The sequence below is a fragment of the Solea senegalensis genome, linkage group LG1 (genome assembly GCF_019176455.1).
Source record: "Solea senegalensis isolate Sse05_10M linkage group LG1, IFAPA_SoseM_1, whole genome shotgun sequence".
In the NCBI taxonomy this organism is placed as follows: Eukaryota; Metazoa; Chordata; class Actinopteri; order Pleuronectiformes; family Soleidae; genus Solea; species Solea senegalensis.
The window spans coordinates 6,805,911-6,821,800 of NC_058021.1; the positions used below are offsets into that span (position 1 = coordinate 6,805,911).

At 40.6% G+C, this 15,890-nt stretch overlaps 2 protein-coding genes across 2 annotated transcripts in view; one reads left to right on the forward strand and one right to left on the reverse strand.

Moving 5' to 3' along the window:
- LOC122774611 (probable G-protein coupled receptor 158) overlaps positions 1-1,554 on the reverse strand; it is a 51,295-nt gene extending 49,741 nt beyond the window's left edge. Inside the window, exon 1 of the mRNA XM_044034051.1 lies at positions 221-1,554. Within this exon, the coding sequence (XP_043889986.1) occupies positions 221-1,080 (860 nt within the window). The 5' untranslated portion in view covers positions 1,081-1,554. The remainder of the gene's footprint in view (positions 1-220) is intronic.
- Positions 1,555-3,690: 2,136 nt separating this feature from the next.
- dis3l2 (DIS3 like 3'-5' exoribonuclease 2) lies at positions 3,691-15,567 on the forward strand. Its single transcript, XM_044039291.1, has 21 exons — positions 3,691-3,812; positions 5,209-5,987; positions 6,079-6,209; positions 6,569-6,622; positions 6,794-6,895; positions 6,982-7,165; positions 7,327-7,391; positions 7,710-7,939; positions 8,026-8,199; positions 8,414-8,493; positions 8,595-8,707; positions 9,306-9,413; positions 9,591-9,824; positions 10,584-10,663; positions 10,822-11,005; positions 11,362-11,448; positions 11,688-11,835; positions 12,048-12,178; positions 12,467-12,571; positions 12,993-13,097; positions 13,676-15,567. The coding sequence occupies exons 2-21, from the start codon at positions 5,228-5,230 to the stop codon at positions 13,790-13,792; spliced, it is 3,192 nt and encodes a 1,063-aa protein (XP_043895226.1). The 5' UTR covers positions 3,691-3,812; positions 5,209-5,227; the 3' UTR covers positions 13,793-15,567.
- Positions 15,568-15,890: the final 323 nt, after the last annotated feature.

Below are 15,890 nucleotides of genomic sequence, written 5' to 3' on the forward strand. Positions count from 1 at the left end.
AGTAAAGTATATTTCAGTGTGTGAACGTAAAAACATCTCACATCCCCTGGCTGTGTGTAATGGACCCATAAAGTTTTAAAACCTTCATGAGAACCAGTGGCTTAATAGAATGTATCCACTGTTGGAAAGTTTTGAAAGATAAAAAAAAGTGCTTCCTGAGTCTTAATCAAACACCAACAACATGTTTTGCCTCACTGTCAATCCCACACTCTCCTCTCACCTGAAGTCTGGTGCTGAGTTGTTCTTCAGTCCATAGAAGCCAGCAGATAAAGTCAGTAACCAATAGGGCACGAACGCCCCGTTTTCACACTCCAGGTACGGCGCTGACCACTTGATCTGGTTTTTGTCCAGGGAGTAACTTCTATTCTTGGAGCCCGATGTTTCCGGGAGTCTTCTGTGAGAGTGTGGTCTCCTACCGTCCCTGAACTCATTGAACCAGTCAGACTCCGAGCTTCTGCTCCTTAGGAGACGGTGTGCGCTGCTGGACAGGTCCTGCAGCACCACCTCCTTCTCGGTCCTCGTCGCCTGGAGGAAAAAATGGGGGCCAGGCGTCGGTGCGTCCGTGTGAAAGGTCACCACGGCCCTGTGGATTTTGGGGTCCCCCTCGAGGATGCTCTGCACTAGTGCGTGGTACCAGTGCGTGTCCCTGCGCGGGGTTTGGTCACGGGACCTGTTGGCTTGCAAGATCATGTTCAGGAAGTTCGTGGCGTGCGCCACCGTGTCCAGGATAGTGTGCAGGGAATAGTGGGAGGCGACGTGTAGGCCGCCCCTCAGGCTGCTCAGCTCATACCTCCGCGAGCAGTTGACCTGCCTGAGAGCAGAGGAATCCCCGCTGTGCAGGAAAGCGGTCACCACCCTCGGCAGGTCCTCTTCAATTTTATGCGCCACCACCGCGCGCACGGTTGTTGGTACGGAGTGGTAGGTCGGGTGGTGATGGGGCGGCTCCCTGTTGATGTTTTGGGTGCTGACGACTGGTGGGTTCTTGTCTTCTCGTTCACTGTCTGACCATTCCACGTAACCGTAGTTTGATCCCAGGACGAGTCCTGTATGGAGGAGCAGCGGGACGACCAGTAGAGCCATTGATCCTCAGCGTGGACACTTGGCAAAGTGTTGAGCATAACAAACCCACTCTCTTTGTTTCGAGATGAAACACTCAGGCAATCACACAGCCGATGCCCTGGATTTTACACCCATCCATGATCAAACAGGGATATCCACTTCTCATCCAGCGCGTCTTCTGTGCGCACAGACAGACTTTCTCTTTCTTCTCCGTCTTTCAAAGCGGCATCTGATCCACGCAGCTGACAGACTCTCTCACCTGTCTCTCCCGCCCTCACGGAGAAAAAAACACGGACTTCTCACCACTTACCGTCCATTCATGTGATATAATCACGAGCTCTGCTTGTCTTTCTCCTCCTGCTCCCTCTGAGAGAAATCCATTTGTGAGGAGGAGGAGGTGGTAGAGGAGGAGGATGACGAAGAGCGAAGGAAATTGTTATCTAAGTTCCGTCCCTCCCTATCAACCCCTACTTGAAGTGTCGCCCACCAGTGTGTGTGTGTGTGTGTGTGTGTGGTTGTTTCCCACTGCCAGTCTACTGGGGGTGGGCGGGGCGTGGGGAGGACTGGAGCTGTCCGGTGCTGAAAGTAGCGCCTGGAGAAAGAAGAATTTAGGTGATGATGACCGCAATTATACTGCATCTCTTGGAAATGGCCGAGTTAATCTATTCAAATTAATGTTAGGTGTAATCTAAGTACTCAAAAACATATTTCACACCTTTGCTTACTGTGATTTATATTGCATTTATTTATTCACAGATTTACATGTCATTGCATTCTAGTGTTAAGTATAAGACACACACAAGTATGCAAAAACTGCAACAATTAATCCAGTAGTCTGCAGCTATTTTGCTATTCTGTTTTTGGGTTTGAGTATTTATTTTTTCTTCTTTATAATTAAAAATTAAATTTTTGGTTTGTGAACAAAACCTAGCTGTTAGACATTGATTTATTTTGGAAATCTGGACATGTTATGGACCAAACAACTTATCAATTAATTGAGAAAATAATTAACATCGATATCGATAATGGAAGATAATGGTTAGTTGCAGCCCTAATGAAGATACAGTGTATGTTGTGTACATGTTTGGTCTATACACAAGACTGTCTTACACTCATCCAATGAGAGTGTGAAAAGCAGCAGTGCAGTCAGTGCTGCCCTCTTCAGACAGTTTGAGATGCATTTTTTTGTTGTTGTTGCTGTGTGCTCATCTAGAGCTCAAATTCTCCAGCACTAATCAGGAGTCAGCCCTGACTGTAAATGGTTGTTGAAGTGTGCAGATTGCCCTGGGTTGACTCACAGACCGTTGCCATGGCAGTGGAAGGTGATGACCACACATATACACAATCGGCCGGCTGATTGCTGCAGCTGGCTTCAAGAAACGCAGCCTGGCCCTGCAGCATCAACAACTATACAACTCCTGCGCACATTTACGCTCATATATTCACCCTCAGCCTCATACTTGGATGTGCAATGATGCAAGAGACATGTTCCCAGAACAGGCACTTGTAAATATAAAATAACTGTAGAACTTTCATTATTTTGTTCATTCATATTTAAGCAGTCTGCATGATGAGGTTCAGGTGAATCTGGCATAGGGATGATTTGTAGAGGAGCATGAGAGGGAAAGGAAGATGAGAAAAAAACTTCTGCATGCCCCCTCTATTTCATCTTTTTTTACGAGCCACACTGCTTCCCCTGACCTGATGAATAATTGATAGATATTTGCTGCTTCATCTACATGCTTTACAACTTGGGTCTGTGCAACCACAACTGTGATAGAGGCTCCCGTATCATTCGTTCTTTCACTCACACGCCTACTTCCAAAGGGTATTTTAGATTACCAGACAATAGAAGAATAAACGGCCCTCTAAAAGAACCCCACCCCCCTCAGTTATTGGAGGAACCTAAAAAGAAGTGGCGTACAGTGTTCTTCAAATTATTATTATTATCATTATTATAGTATTGCAGTATGCAGTATGTAGTATGCAGTATTTTGTGGCTGGATGCTAGAAGTACAATGTATATTTTTCTAACCACCACATCAAACCAATAACGGGTTTGATGTGGTGACGGAAATAGCTACTGTCTTTTTGTCTTTTGTCTTAATTTCTGAAGATTTACTCTAACCAAATCTAACCCGATTCTTGTCCAAATTAAAACCAGTCTTACATGATTTAAATGAGGGAGACATGCTTATTGTCCTTATATATTGCAGACAAGCCTCTATGATGTGACTGAGTGAATATAATGTCTCCTCACACAGCAGTATGTCACTGTGTCGTCACATAAATGAAATGTTTGGTCGTTGCTGCCCTCTAAAGGTTAATTTCGGGCCTCCAGTCATTATAACCAGGTCATTGCAATAAGTCATTCAGCTGTACAGTTGCTGCACTGGCAACACTGTCAACCCCAGTTCCATTTTTTTGTCAACAACAAAAAGACTAATGTTAAATATCTAATGAATTAACGGGACAATAAATAGGACAACGATACTAAAACACAAAAATCAAACAAACAAACCATAAAGATGTAGGCAGATGGTCCGCTGCGGCGCCCCCTAAAGGGAGAAGTCGAAAGAAGAAGACGAATCAGACATTAGGTTTCGTTTCAGCGTGATGAGATAATTCCGATTTTTACGACTGCACTTAAACGTAGCCTGGTTATAGCCATTCGTAACAGTGGCGGACGTGAACGCAGCAGCTAGCAGTTTTGTCCTGAACGACACTCAAGGCTTCAACACCAAGTTTTAAAGGTAATAATTGAACAACGTTTAGTTTAATAGCACATATTTTCGAGTCGTTTACCTTGTCTGTCTGACACACAAGTCGTTAATTAACGACGTCAAAGCAGCCGTCGGCGTTCCAGGTTGCTAGCTGAAGCTCGCCAGACACCGCTTCTAGCTTAATGGTTAGCCGCTAGCTTAGAAATGCTCCCCTTGAAAGTTGGATTGTTTTTTTATTCCATTGTCATCATATCATGGAGTGTAATCGTATCAAACTGCCACTACTTGAATTATCTTACTAGTACTGTATGTGACACGAATAAACTACTCCGGTTGCTATTTAAACGTAGATTTATTTTTGTCTGTTTCTGATAAGTGGTGTGTTTGCTTTTGCGTACACATTCATTATGAAACCTAGCATCAGTTAACAAGAAGTATGAATGATTCATACTTCTTGTTAACTGATTCTATGTTTATAATAAAATACACTTTTAAAATGAGGGGTTTAATCAGAAAGAAGTAATCTCAAAATACTTTAAATATTGAGCTCTGTGTATTCGAAAAGCTATTTTCCGACAGTCTGTACACTGAGAGGCGTAATGCTGCCCCCCACAGTTCAAAGTTCTTAGTCACAACTCAAAGTACTTAGTCGCGTATCCAAGTTCTCCACCACAGCTCGTAAATCACAGTTTTCGTCTTCTACGTTGTCTGTCATGTCATGGCCACCACCCCTCTACTGAGTCTGTTTACTCCACCACATCAGCCATCCCTGCCTATATTTGGCCTAAAATTTTAAACTGACGTCCTTCTTTCTTCTTCATGCACTCTTCATTTAGTCGGAACATATTCTTCTGTCACATGATGATAACTAAAGTGGCGAGTAAGACGTTTTCCTATTACATAAAGTGTTCTACTTAAAATCTCAGACCGATTCTTAATCTACTCACGGTCACTGGCTCCTCTCTGCCTGCTCACTCCTGAGATTTGAACATTATGCTGAATGCATTTCTTTTGTATCTCTGTCCCAGCACTGCTTCATTTGCCATTATTTACTTCCACACTATGTTTTCCCCTTTCCTTGTCTTGCTATTTGTATTCTTCTATGGGGTTTAATGGCCATGTGGAGTCATGAGGTTGCATTGCTGCCATCTTCTGGAGTGAAACTCCTACTATACCCTGTCTGTCATATAATTTCTTCTGCTTTTCTTATGATTTTCAGCAGGAAATGAAGGATAATATGACAATTATTTCTCTTGGTGTACAGGAGAGCTGTAATAGTCATATTCTTTCTATCAGCCCTGACTGGCTAGCCTTGAAATGATAAATCGCATTTCCTTTGATCCTTTGTAGCTTGTATTAAAAATTGTGTTTATTGTTTTATGACAGAAGAGCGACACTAAAAAAAGTATTTGTTTTGCCTTTTCAGTGTTTTTAGGAACTCCCAAATGGATTCACCTCGACAATCTACAAATGCTATCCGGAGTCAAGAAGTAAAGCGCAGCCAGAATCATTCAAGCTCTACACGTAAAGACGCCTATGCTAGGCTTCTCAGCCAGCATCACAGCAGCAAGTTCAATTTGTATTTAGATCAATATGCAAAGGACTTGTCTTATCAAAGGGAGGAAAATTTACCAAGTTCTCTGCTCAAAGCCCAAAGTGACAGGCTGAATATACCACAGCGCAAAAGGGACCAAGTGCCCAATAGTTTCTCCGATTCAAGTGACTTCTCCCCCTCTTCCTTGAAAAGTAAAGGAGAGGAGAGTTCATTGTCTTTGTACATGGAGAGACTCAGCAGCCGCAAGGCCCTGCAGGACTGCGAAAGGCAGCAAGATGTGTCTGACAGGCAGCGACGGGGGCAGAGAAGGGACACCACAACCAGCCACGATGGCGACATAGAGTCTGGTGAGGAGATTGGTTTTTTGGCACCTAATGACTCACATAAACAACTGAAGCAGCAGAAGAAAAACAAGGACTTAAATAGAGATGTTATTTCAAAAGAGACCAGCCCACCTGCTGGATGCTCACAGTCTCCAAAGAAAGCTGGTACAAGTGGACAGGAAAAAGAGAAGTCCAAGAAGCAAAAGAAAAAGAATCTGCCCCAGGACCTAGAACAAAAGAGAGGCAGAGAAGAGCCTGCAGCTAAAGCTCAGATGTCCAGGCCCAAGTCTCCTAATGGGAAGGACAAAAAAACACAGCAGCCCAAAGGTAATTTAACTCTCAGCAATAATGTATTGGTCTTTATAATGCAGTTTGTTTTATTAGTTATGCTGCAATCAATGATTTATTTATTTTTCAGCGTCAGCTACTTATTCTCCAGCTGAAAAAAACAAAAATGAAGGTGGCAGAGGATCAAAGAAACAAGTGTTTGAACCCTATAGGACTCTTGAGGAGGTTTCCGATGGCCTGAAAAGAGGAGAGCTCATTCAGGTACTTCCTCAGGCATAGTAAAATAAACACTTATACATACATACTTTCATTGTATTTATAGTTTCATGAGTAGAGAATTGAGGTTGAATTGTATTTGTGTCTCATTTAACTCCCTGTTCCTTCTAGTCTCTCTACACTGGAATACATCTGGGTCCAAATTTGCTGTAATTTTACACACATCTGTGTATAAATATGTAACATACAAACAGAAGATGTATTTAAGTAACATTTTGAAATTGGACTGGACTCTTAGTTTCTTTGTTATTCCTGTAGTTGTTGTTGATGTCATGCAGTTTGGAACATGTATACGTACACTATGTTCATTAGAAAGCTTAGTGTCAAATGCATTTCTTCTGCAGGGACAATTACGAATCAACCCCAAGAAGTACCAGGAAGCTTTCATCCCATCTCTTGTAAGTTGATATGGCTTATTTTCATTTTCCTCTTATAATAAATTTAAAATCTAACGTCTACACAGTAACTGTGATTTCATTGTATTAGCCACTACCTTTTTCTTATTCATTTTGAAAAATGTATGTTAGAATTTATAAAGGAAGGAGATGAAACATATCGTTTGTCTGTAGGATGACACACGGGACATATTTCTGGATGGGATTGTAGCTCGTAACAGAGCTCTGAATGGAGACGTTGTGGTGGTGCAGCTCTTACCACGGGAACAGTGGAAGGTAAAGTACATAAGTTTGTATGTTCTTTCTGGAAGGTAAACACAATTATAGTGACTGATCAAAGAGAATGTTTTCTGTCTTTCTAGGTTGTACGGTCAGATACTGACTGTGAGGGTGCCAGTGGGTCAGAGACCCAGAAAGAAAACTTAGTGCAAACCACGCAGAAGAAGAGAGAGCATACCCCCAGGCCTGATGGTATTGTGGAGGGTCAGTGTAGTGACCAGGATGAACTTATCAGCAAAGTTCACAATATGTCCCTTGCTGGCACAGGTACTGTAGCAGCCACATTCACAATCACAATATAGACAGTGCGATGTCCAAAGCTCATATTCTGTTATGGCTAACCGATGATTAAATATTTATTTATTATTCTGTGTCTACAGATTATTGAAAAAATAATTAATAATAATTTCCTCATCTTATTGGAACAGGGGGGCTGCAGGAGAACCGTTCAATCCCACGTTCCAATGGGGAGATACTCCAAAAGACAGCTAAAGTGAGCTCCCTATATGTTACTATTTCTATGTTTCAGTCTCAGAATGATAATGCTCTCAAATTCCTTGTTTTGACTACAAACCAAAATGATTCCATTTTAATGATTGTCATAATTTTGTTTTTTGTAGCGAAGACAATATTCACATTTATAAGTAATAAAAAATCCTGAGAAACCTCAAACTGATAAATCAGTTTGCATTATCGTGCTGGTAGTTTTGTTTGAACTTCTATTGTACTTTTTCCTCATGTTTCCTGAGAAAATAATATTCTGTATGCATATAGAAAACTAAACTTAACTGATCCTCTGTTTGTTTTTCAGGTGGTGTACATAGTTGAAAAGAAACACTCAAGGGCAGCAACAGGCTTCCTGAAGTTCCTACCTGATAAACCCTTTGCCATGTTCTCCCCCGTGGACCATCGGATGCCACGGATTAACGTTCCGCTGGCAGACTGTCCCGAAGACTTCAGTTCCCGTCCGGGTGACTACGTCAACACATTGTTCATCTGTCGCATCACCAACTGGTCAGCCGACAGTAACTTCGCAGAAGGGTGTGTATAAATGCACAAGTTAGTTGCAGGTAGCAGTATCTCTCTATCAGCCCCATCTGATTGTATCGTAATGATCCCCCTCTTAGTCGACTTGCAAAGACTCTTGGTCAAGCTGGAGAAATCGAGCCAGAGACGGAAGGCATCCTGATGGAGTACGATGTTGACTTTTCTGAGTTCTCTGATGAGGCGTTGGACTGTCTCCCCAAGAACCTTCCCTGGACAATTCCACCTGAGGAGTTGAGGAAGAGGAGAGACCTGAGGTATGCCTGTGAGAATCAGTATATGTGCAGTAATTAATGTATGCTGTATTCCCTTCCCTATTTTCTGTAATAAATATGCTTTCTGAGTAAGAACTGACTCTAAACGAGTCGAATACAGGATATTGTTTAGTGTATTGTATGGGACTATTGGTAGTTTTAAAGAAAATAGACCATATATTATAAGTCACAAAACACCTATTTTTTTCACACACAGGAAGGAGTGTATCTTCACAATTGACCCTGCGACTGCCAGAGATCTTGACGACGCCCTGTCCTGTAAACAACTCCCAGATGGTAAATTGCTGTCTAACACTTGATGGTGACATCTCATTAGAGGCAGTTGATGCTTATGATGACAGGGGTTTTATATGTTGTTCATTGGATGTTTTTAACAGGAAACTTTGAGGTGGGAGTCCACATTGCTGATGTCAGTTACTTTGTGGAGGAGGATAATGCTCTGGATGCCACTGCCAGCCAAAGAGCAACTAGTGTGTACCTGGTTCAAAAGGTGAGCACTTCCCATCAGCTTGTTTTAGACTGTATTTCAAAATGTCTTCCAGTCTGAACATTGAAGTCCTGGAAGTAGGGTGGAAGTAGCAGATTGCCACAAGGGGGCAACTTTTCTTGTTGCCTAAAGAACTCCTTTTGAATGAAAGTCTGTGGGATAATGAGTTCTCTTCTCACTTGATTCAGTGTTGGTTAAAAAAAATCCTGAAGAGTTAATGGTTTTCAGTCAAGGGTTTGAATTTATGTTTACATTTAGAGGAACACGGATAATACAGCACATATGAGTGGACACCAGTGTGATTGACAGCTGTTATCGTCCAATGGGGGCCTGGTTGCAGGCGACGTCCTTGAATTTCCAGTTGAAAATACTGCATTGTAAATCTCAAGGCTTGGAAATGGGAATTGGTTTTGCAACTGAAGACTATGCTCATTTTTATATACAGTCAGTCTCTGCTATTACATATCAAACTATTGCTTTATGGCATTTTCAACTCATCACTTCATGTCTAACTGATCTAAGTTTGGTTTCTCTGTTGCCTAACTAGTCTTTTTTTTTCTTTAGTACTCTGAACTGAGTTCATATGTTTGTCAATGTCCAGGTGATTCCCATGTTACCCAGGCTGCTCTGTGAGGAGCTGTGCAGTCTCAACCCTCTCACTGACAGACTCACCTTCTCCGTCATTTGGAAAATCACACCCGAGGGGAAGGTATGATCATTTAAAATGGTTTGACCTGTCAGAATTGCACAGGTGTAACACCCACGATCTAACCTAGTTTAGCAGGTTCCTCATGTACTAAAGCTACAGTCCTGGCAGTGGCCATAGGTTCCATCCTTTCTGTTTTTCTAATTCGCATCATTTTGTTATTCCTCACTCACCCTCCAGATCCTGAGTGAGTGGTTTGGCCGTTCAGTTATCTGCTCCTGCGTCAAGTTGAGTTATGACCATGCTCAGAGCATGATTGAAGCCCCTGAGAAGATGTTCTCCACTGAGGAGCTGCCACCCATGGACCCTGTGCATCCCATCGATGAGATCCACCAGGCTGTGCTAAACCTGCACTCTATTGCCAAGAACCTCCGAGCTCAGCGCTTTTCAGGCGGAGCCCTCAGACTAGACCAGGTCAGTCCCAGGTTTATGTGATGTCTTTTGGGTTAGAGTTAGGGTGGGGTTAGGGTGCATCACTTATGTACAACTTTTAATATGGGTTTAAGCATGAAAAATGCAAATGAGCAAAGAGTCTGGTCTATCCGTTCAAGTTGGGACCAGAATCCGTCACATTTAGTCAGGGTTGTACAGAATATTAACATAAATGCTCTGATAACATGTAGAGAAGCAACATTTTCACCATTTTGGTGGTAGTTTAACAATATGTTGGACAGAGCTAGTTTAGGAGCAGTCCTCCACTCTCCCATCAGCAGCACCTGCAGCCTCACAGAACAAGTCTGCGCCTCTTTCTGTTCTTTTTCTCTATCTAAAATTAAACATTAGGAAATCAGGCAAAGTGTCAGTGTTTTCTGTGTGTTTCTACATCCAGGTAAGACACAATTGTGGGACAAAGACATCTCAGCTAGCGAGTAAAACACGCGCAGTAGTGTAGGAGCAGGTGCAGTGACTCACGAGTGAACTTGAGACCGCAGTTAAAGGTGCTGAGAGTTTTTATATCACTATGTTTGAGGAGTTGAGCCAAGTATGTTCCCTGTGCTACATTTAACTACATAATTCTTTTCAGCCACTATTTTCCAACATATAATGTGTGAAGACAAAAGCTGAATTTGCTTAACAGGATCTTTAAGGAATGTACAGAAACAAAAACGAGATCATACAGTTTGTCCTCTTTCTAACATGTTTTGTTAACTTGCATCATGTGCTTTGTTTCAGATGAAACTGTCCTTCACTCTGGATAAGGAGACCATGATGCCTCAAGGCTGCTATGTTTACCAGTACAGAGACAGTAACAAGTGAGTAACAAATGTTCCTCTCATGTGTCTGTGTCCGCATCCCTTTTGTTGTTCTTCCGAAATATTCAGGTAAATGTATAACTTGTGTGGACACACAGTAAATACCTTGATCACTCCTATTTCCGTGTCTAATTTAAGCTATTTTTATTTTTTTTTAGGTTGGTGGAAGAGTTCATGCTACTTGCCAACATTGCCACCGCTCACCACATTTACCGCAAATTTCCTGAGCTGGCCCTGCTCAGACGCCACCCTCCACCAAAAGCCAAGATGGTGGATGAGCTGCAGGAGCTGTGCGACCAGTTAGGCATTGACCTTGACCTGTCGTCTGCAGGAGCATTGCACGTAGGTTTCCCAGTATTATAGGTATAGCAAAATGTCAGATCTCTCAGAAACGATTAGAAAACATGTTTGTCCATAATCTGAATAGTGCAAGGTTTGCCTTCTCTATTAGGATTGATTCAAGTGAGCAAAAAAATGTATATCTCAGATTTAACGCGTCATGGGTCTCGATTAGAACCTTCTTAAGCAGTTACTACTATCATGTTTGTTTATTCTTTAAAGTAACTACACAAAGAAAAGGGTTAAACTCATAATCAATAGTTTAGTGGAAATGTATTTCAATGGAGATGTGAAGCTAAAGAGTAATTGTTGAAAATAATGATTTGACTATTTGTTTTCCTAATTTTGTCACGATGCAGAGGACTCTCAACACCACTCTTGGTGATGATGAATACACCAGTGCCAGAAAAGAAGTTCTCACCCACATGTGCTCCAGACCCATGCAGGTTAGAGCTTTGTGACATCACTGAAAATCATGCTTTTAGTAATATTATAATGTTATTGTTTTGTGGACTAGATTAGTTGTGAATTTCTGCATTAATATTAATGAACTGTTTTATTTTATGCAATTGAGAGATTGAAAAACTGCATTGGTCTGAAATATTTAGATGAATGAATGTCAGCTTCAGATTAAACGCCAACTCAAAATGAATATGTATTAAATCTGTGTTGTTGGTGTCCACAGATGGCGCTCTACTTCTGCACAGGTGCAGTAAAGGACGAGCAGCATTTTAAGCACTACGCCCTCAACGTTCCTCTCTACACACACTTCACGTCACCCATCAGACGCTACGCTGACATTATCGTGCACCGGCTGCTGGCTTCTTCCCTGAGTGTGTACCTTCTACACACACACACACACAATTAAAAAAATGCCTTGATTGTTACAGACAGTGTCTCCCTTGTGTTGCAGAACAACACAGCTTCAGATGTGATGTTGAGTTAATGTAATATTTGTTTCTTCTCCTGCCTCTGTTTGTGATCTATCTGTTTTTGTTTTTATCCTCCTCCTATCCATGTTTCTCCACTGAATGCTTCCATACAGAGTGTGGGCCTCACTTAGGACTGTCACAACAAGAAGTGGAAAAACAGGCTTCACATTGTAATGACAAGAAAACTCTGTCAAAGAGAGTTCAGGAGCTCAGCTCTGACCTCTTCTTTGGAGTGTTTGTAAAGGTGGGTTACAAATTAGTATCATGCTGTGAATCACTGGGACTTAATGAAAACATACTTTTCTGGTTTGTTTGCAATACTTTATTAAACCAACCATTGCATAAACAAATGTCCCTTTGACAGATTTTAAGTCAGAAATTGTGTTTAAATCTTATTTCCTCTGATATCACCCAGTTATTTTTCTATGATGTTTAGAGTAATAATTCCAGCCTACTATGGCTTGGCTGCAGCCTTGTGTATGCTTACTGAAATGGAACGTATTGAAAGCCATGTTTGCTCTTTTCTCCACAGGAGTGTGGCCCCCTGGACTCCGAGGCAATGGTGATGGGAGTGTTGGATCAGTCCTTTGATGTGCTGGTTCTCCGCTACGGAGTGCAGAAACGCATCTACTGCAAGGTCACCTTAAATATAATCAGGAAGACATTTGGGTTTACTTGTATTTTTAGTTTTTCAAATGCCATCATTTTAGAAAAAGCTATTTCACTTTTTAAATTTATTTTTATATATATATATATATATATATATAATGTGTGTGTTAATGTGTACTACATTTATTTCAGATTTTAAACAACGCCTTTGTGTTCTCTGAGGCTCTTCAAGTGTTGTAATGTTTGCTGTGTATTATGCAGTACAGTTAATTACAGATCTGAATGTCAATTTATTTCTCTTAAGTTCAAGTCACTGTGTACACAATTTCACTTTTATTTACAAGGAAGAAAAACTCAGAAAATTGATAGCCCATAGATAGCGGACTGTGGATGTAATAAAACACCACATCAGTAGATTAAGTGGCTTTATTTTTTTTTTTCCCCTTCAGTCTGTTGTAGGCGTTGACTCATTTCACCATCATAAAGTGGGGAAGAAATCTGAACTGACTCTGGTGTGGACACCAGACGACATGGAGAAAGCGCCAGTCGAGCAGGTGAGAACCACAGCCGCTCACCAGTCTTTTCTCATCGTCTAGGTTGTTAAACACACGATAGTTATTTAATATAAAATGCTCTGTTCTCTACTTTTGCACTGAATGATGATGTTCACATGGTTAGCAATATCCAATTATTTAATCATTGCATTGATATTGTAACATTCTGAGGTACAGAAAGAAATGAAATGATGTTTGAGTTGCCTGCAGGTGTGTTTTGAGAGGAAAGTGTTAAAAAAGTTTACACTTAAGCAGCAGCTTTAAAAACTTCATTATTTGAGCAAGCATACAGTGCAATTGCAATATTTCCATGGTGCAAACATAGATGGATGAATACTTTTTTCCATATGTATCTTGAAGAACGCACCAGTTATGACAGCCCTCCTGCTGCATTACTGCATGCCACCATCTTGTTTGTCTATATTGTTTGTTGTCCCTTGAGGCTACTTTATTGTCAGATGAAAGCTGAGCAGTGAGACTGGAGGAGTTGGACTGTTGCAAACAGGAAGTGTCCTAGACCGAGCAGTTTGACTCGCAGTGTTCATCATGTCTTTTTTTATTTTTTTTTATTTCTACAGATCATCTCCATCTTCACTTTGGTGGAGGTGCAGCTGAAAGCCGACGCTGCTCCGATGAAATACAGTGCCGTTCTGAAGAGGCCCGATGATGACCAATCACTAACACTGATGACTTGATTGCACATTTTCCATTAGCTGATTAATAGACATGATGTGTAGTTTAGAAGCAATATTACTGAGGTAAGCAAAGAAGTCACTGATCAGATCAGAGTCGGATTTAATTTGCAGTTACCGCTGAGTTTCACTCTAAAATGTCCACTCCAGTGGTGATTTATGTTTTAACCCATCCATCCATATTCCCTTGTATTATAGTGTTTCCTTCTAGCTTTTCTTTTAGCTTCTATTCATTCCTATATTATACACAAGTGAATGAACACTAAAATGCAACTGGGAAAAATCCAAAGCACATATATGGACTAACAGTCAATTTGTTAAAAAATAATGAATCCATTCAAGCATTAAAGAAAGTGACTACTTAAGGAAACTCGGTATTAATTTCAAATTAAATTTGGGCTCAGGTCTCACTGTGAAAAAAAACAAGACAGCAATAACTTATTTGGCTGTTGATTTATTGACCTAATGAGGTCAGTGTTGTGATATAATTGTTGCACACTGTCAGTTGTGTGAAAACTTACTTTTAACCATTTTAGTTTAATACCAATGGCTGGTTTCCTGATGTCCTTGAAAGAGGAGGGACTGCACCGCACTATTGAGTTGAACTTGTTGGTGGTGTTGTGTTTGTAATGTAACATATGGTCACAGAGGAGCTGTAAAAGTTTGACTACAGATATAATTTTCATAGGAACTAAATAACACCTGCCACTATGTGTCATTATATGACTTTTTATATTGCCAGAGTGTCTATTTATAGAGTTTTATTCAGGAAGAGTTTTCCTTTGGATTTTTCTGTCATGTCATGAAGTATAGCTCATAGGATTTTATTTTATTTTTTATTGAGTTTTTTCCAGATGTAGGTAAAGGCGGTATGCAAATAAGGCCAAAGTGTTATTATTTATCAACTCATTGTTATTGTTTTTAAAAGAATGGGAATGACTTGAATGTGTATTGCTGCTGTAAAGTGATCTGTGGCCTTTAAATCTTAATTAATTTTGTTGGCTTGTGTGCTGTGGAGTGTTTTTAGCTGTTTGTTGTTGTACTTTGTGGACTTCATTAATATCACCTGTGAATTTCAGCCTTAATTCCATCAAGCAAACAGTCTGTCAGTGCCATGTCATCACAAAGATTACCTACTATACGGGTAGTCTATGCTTCTTCTTTTTTTTTTAAATTAGAATGTTTTTTTTTTTCTTGGCATTGTTTGGCAATTAGCTTACCAGCTAATCAATTGACAATGTGTGGCATATATATATACTGCTCAGAAGTTGAAGGGAACACCTAAATCACAATTAAAAACTCGTCTACCGCTTTATCCTCCACATGAGGGTCGCGGGGTGGCTGGTGCCAATCCCAGTTGACAGTCGGGCACTCTCCGAAAAGGATGCCAGGCCACCACAGGTAACGCATAGAGACAAACAGCCGTTCACTCACACACTCGCATGTACAGGTGATTGTTGTGTCAAATTAACCTCTACATGATACAAATTTGATATACATTTCTTCGACAAGAAAAATCACCCACTCAGAATCAGTGACGATGAGGTTTTGTCTTCCCTTCATATTTTTTTGAGCAGTGTATTTGAAATTTATTTTAAACCCTGCAAATAATCAAATATTATAGTGTTAAATGTGTTGGAAAAATAATTAATCTCACTATTGTCTCACAATAAAAAAACAACTTCTAATCCAAGAGAAGTTAAACTGTGTGTACAGTCACCTGTAACTTCTATTGTGTTGATAATAGCCAGCAGTAAAATACATGAAATCCACTGTAAGAATGACTCTGCATTGTTTTTTGTTTGTTAATTTTTTTTGGGCACCAGTTGCAACATAACAGAATTATGATTATTATAAAGTCATTGAAAATGAGGTGAACACAATATTTACTGGAGCACAAATTAGATTTGACCCATGCCTCAACTGCACTACACTACCCTCCTGTGTTTAGTTAACGTGGTAATAAACATAAGTTATCTCTGTTCTCTATGGTGCCATGTAAATAAATAAGGGAGTGTCAGTAATTAATCAATCATAGGCCCAGTATAAAGTAGATAATAATAGCTATCAGTGTATGACCACGTTTAAGGCAACTCAGCAA

Bases quoted from the DNA above. Each gene is read 5' to 3' on its own strand.
- dis3l2 (XM_044039291.1), top strand. From the start codon at position 5,228: ATGGATTCACCTCGACAATCTACAAATGCTATCCGGAGTCAAGAAGTA. The intron at 8,200-8,413 runs GTATGCCTGTGA...TTTCACACACAG, and splicing joins AGGAAGAGGAGAGACCTGAG to GAAGGAGTGTATCTTCACAA. The intron at 11,836-12,047 runs GTGTGTACCTTC...GCTTCCATACAG, and splicing joins GCTGCTGGCTTCTTCCCTGA to AGTGTGGGCCTCACTTAGGA.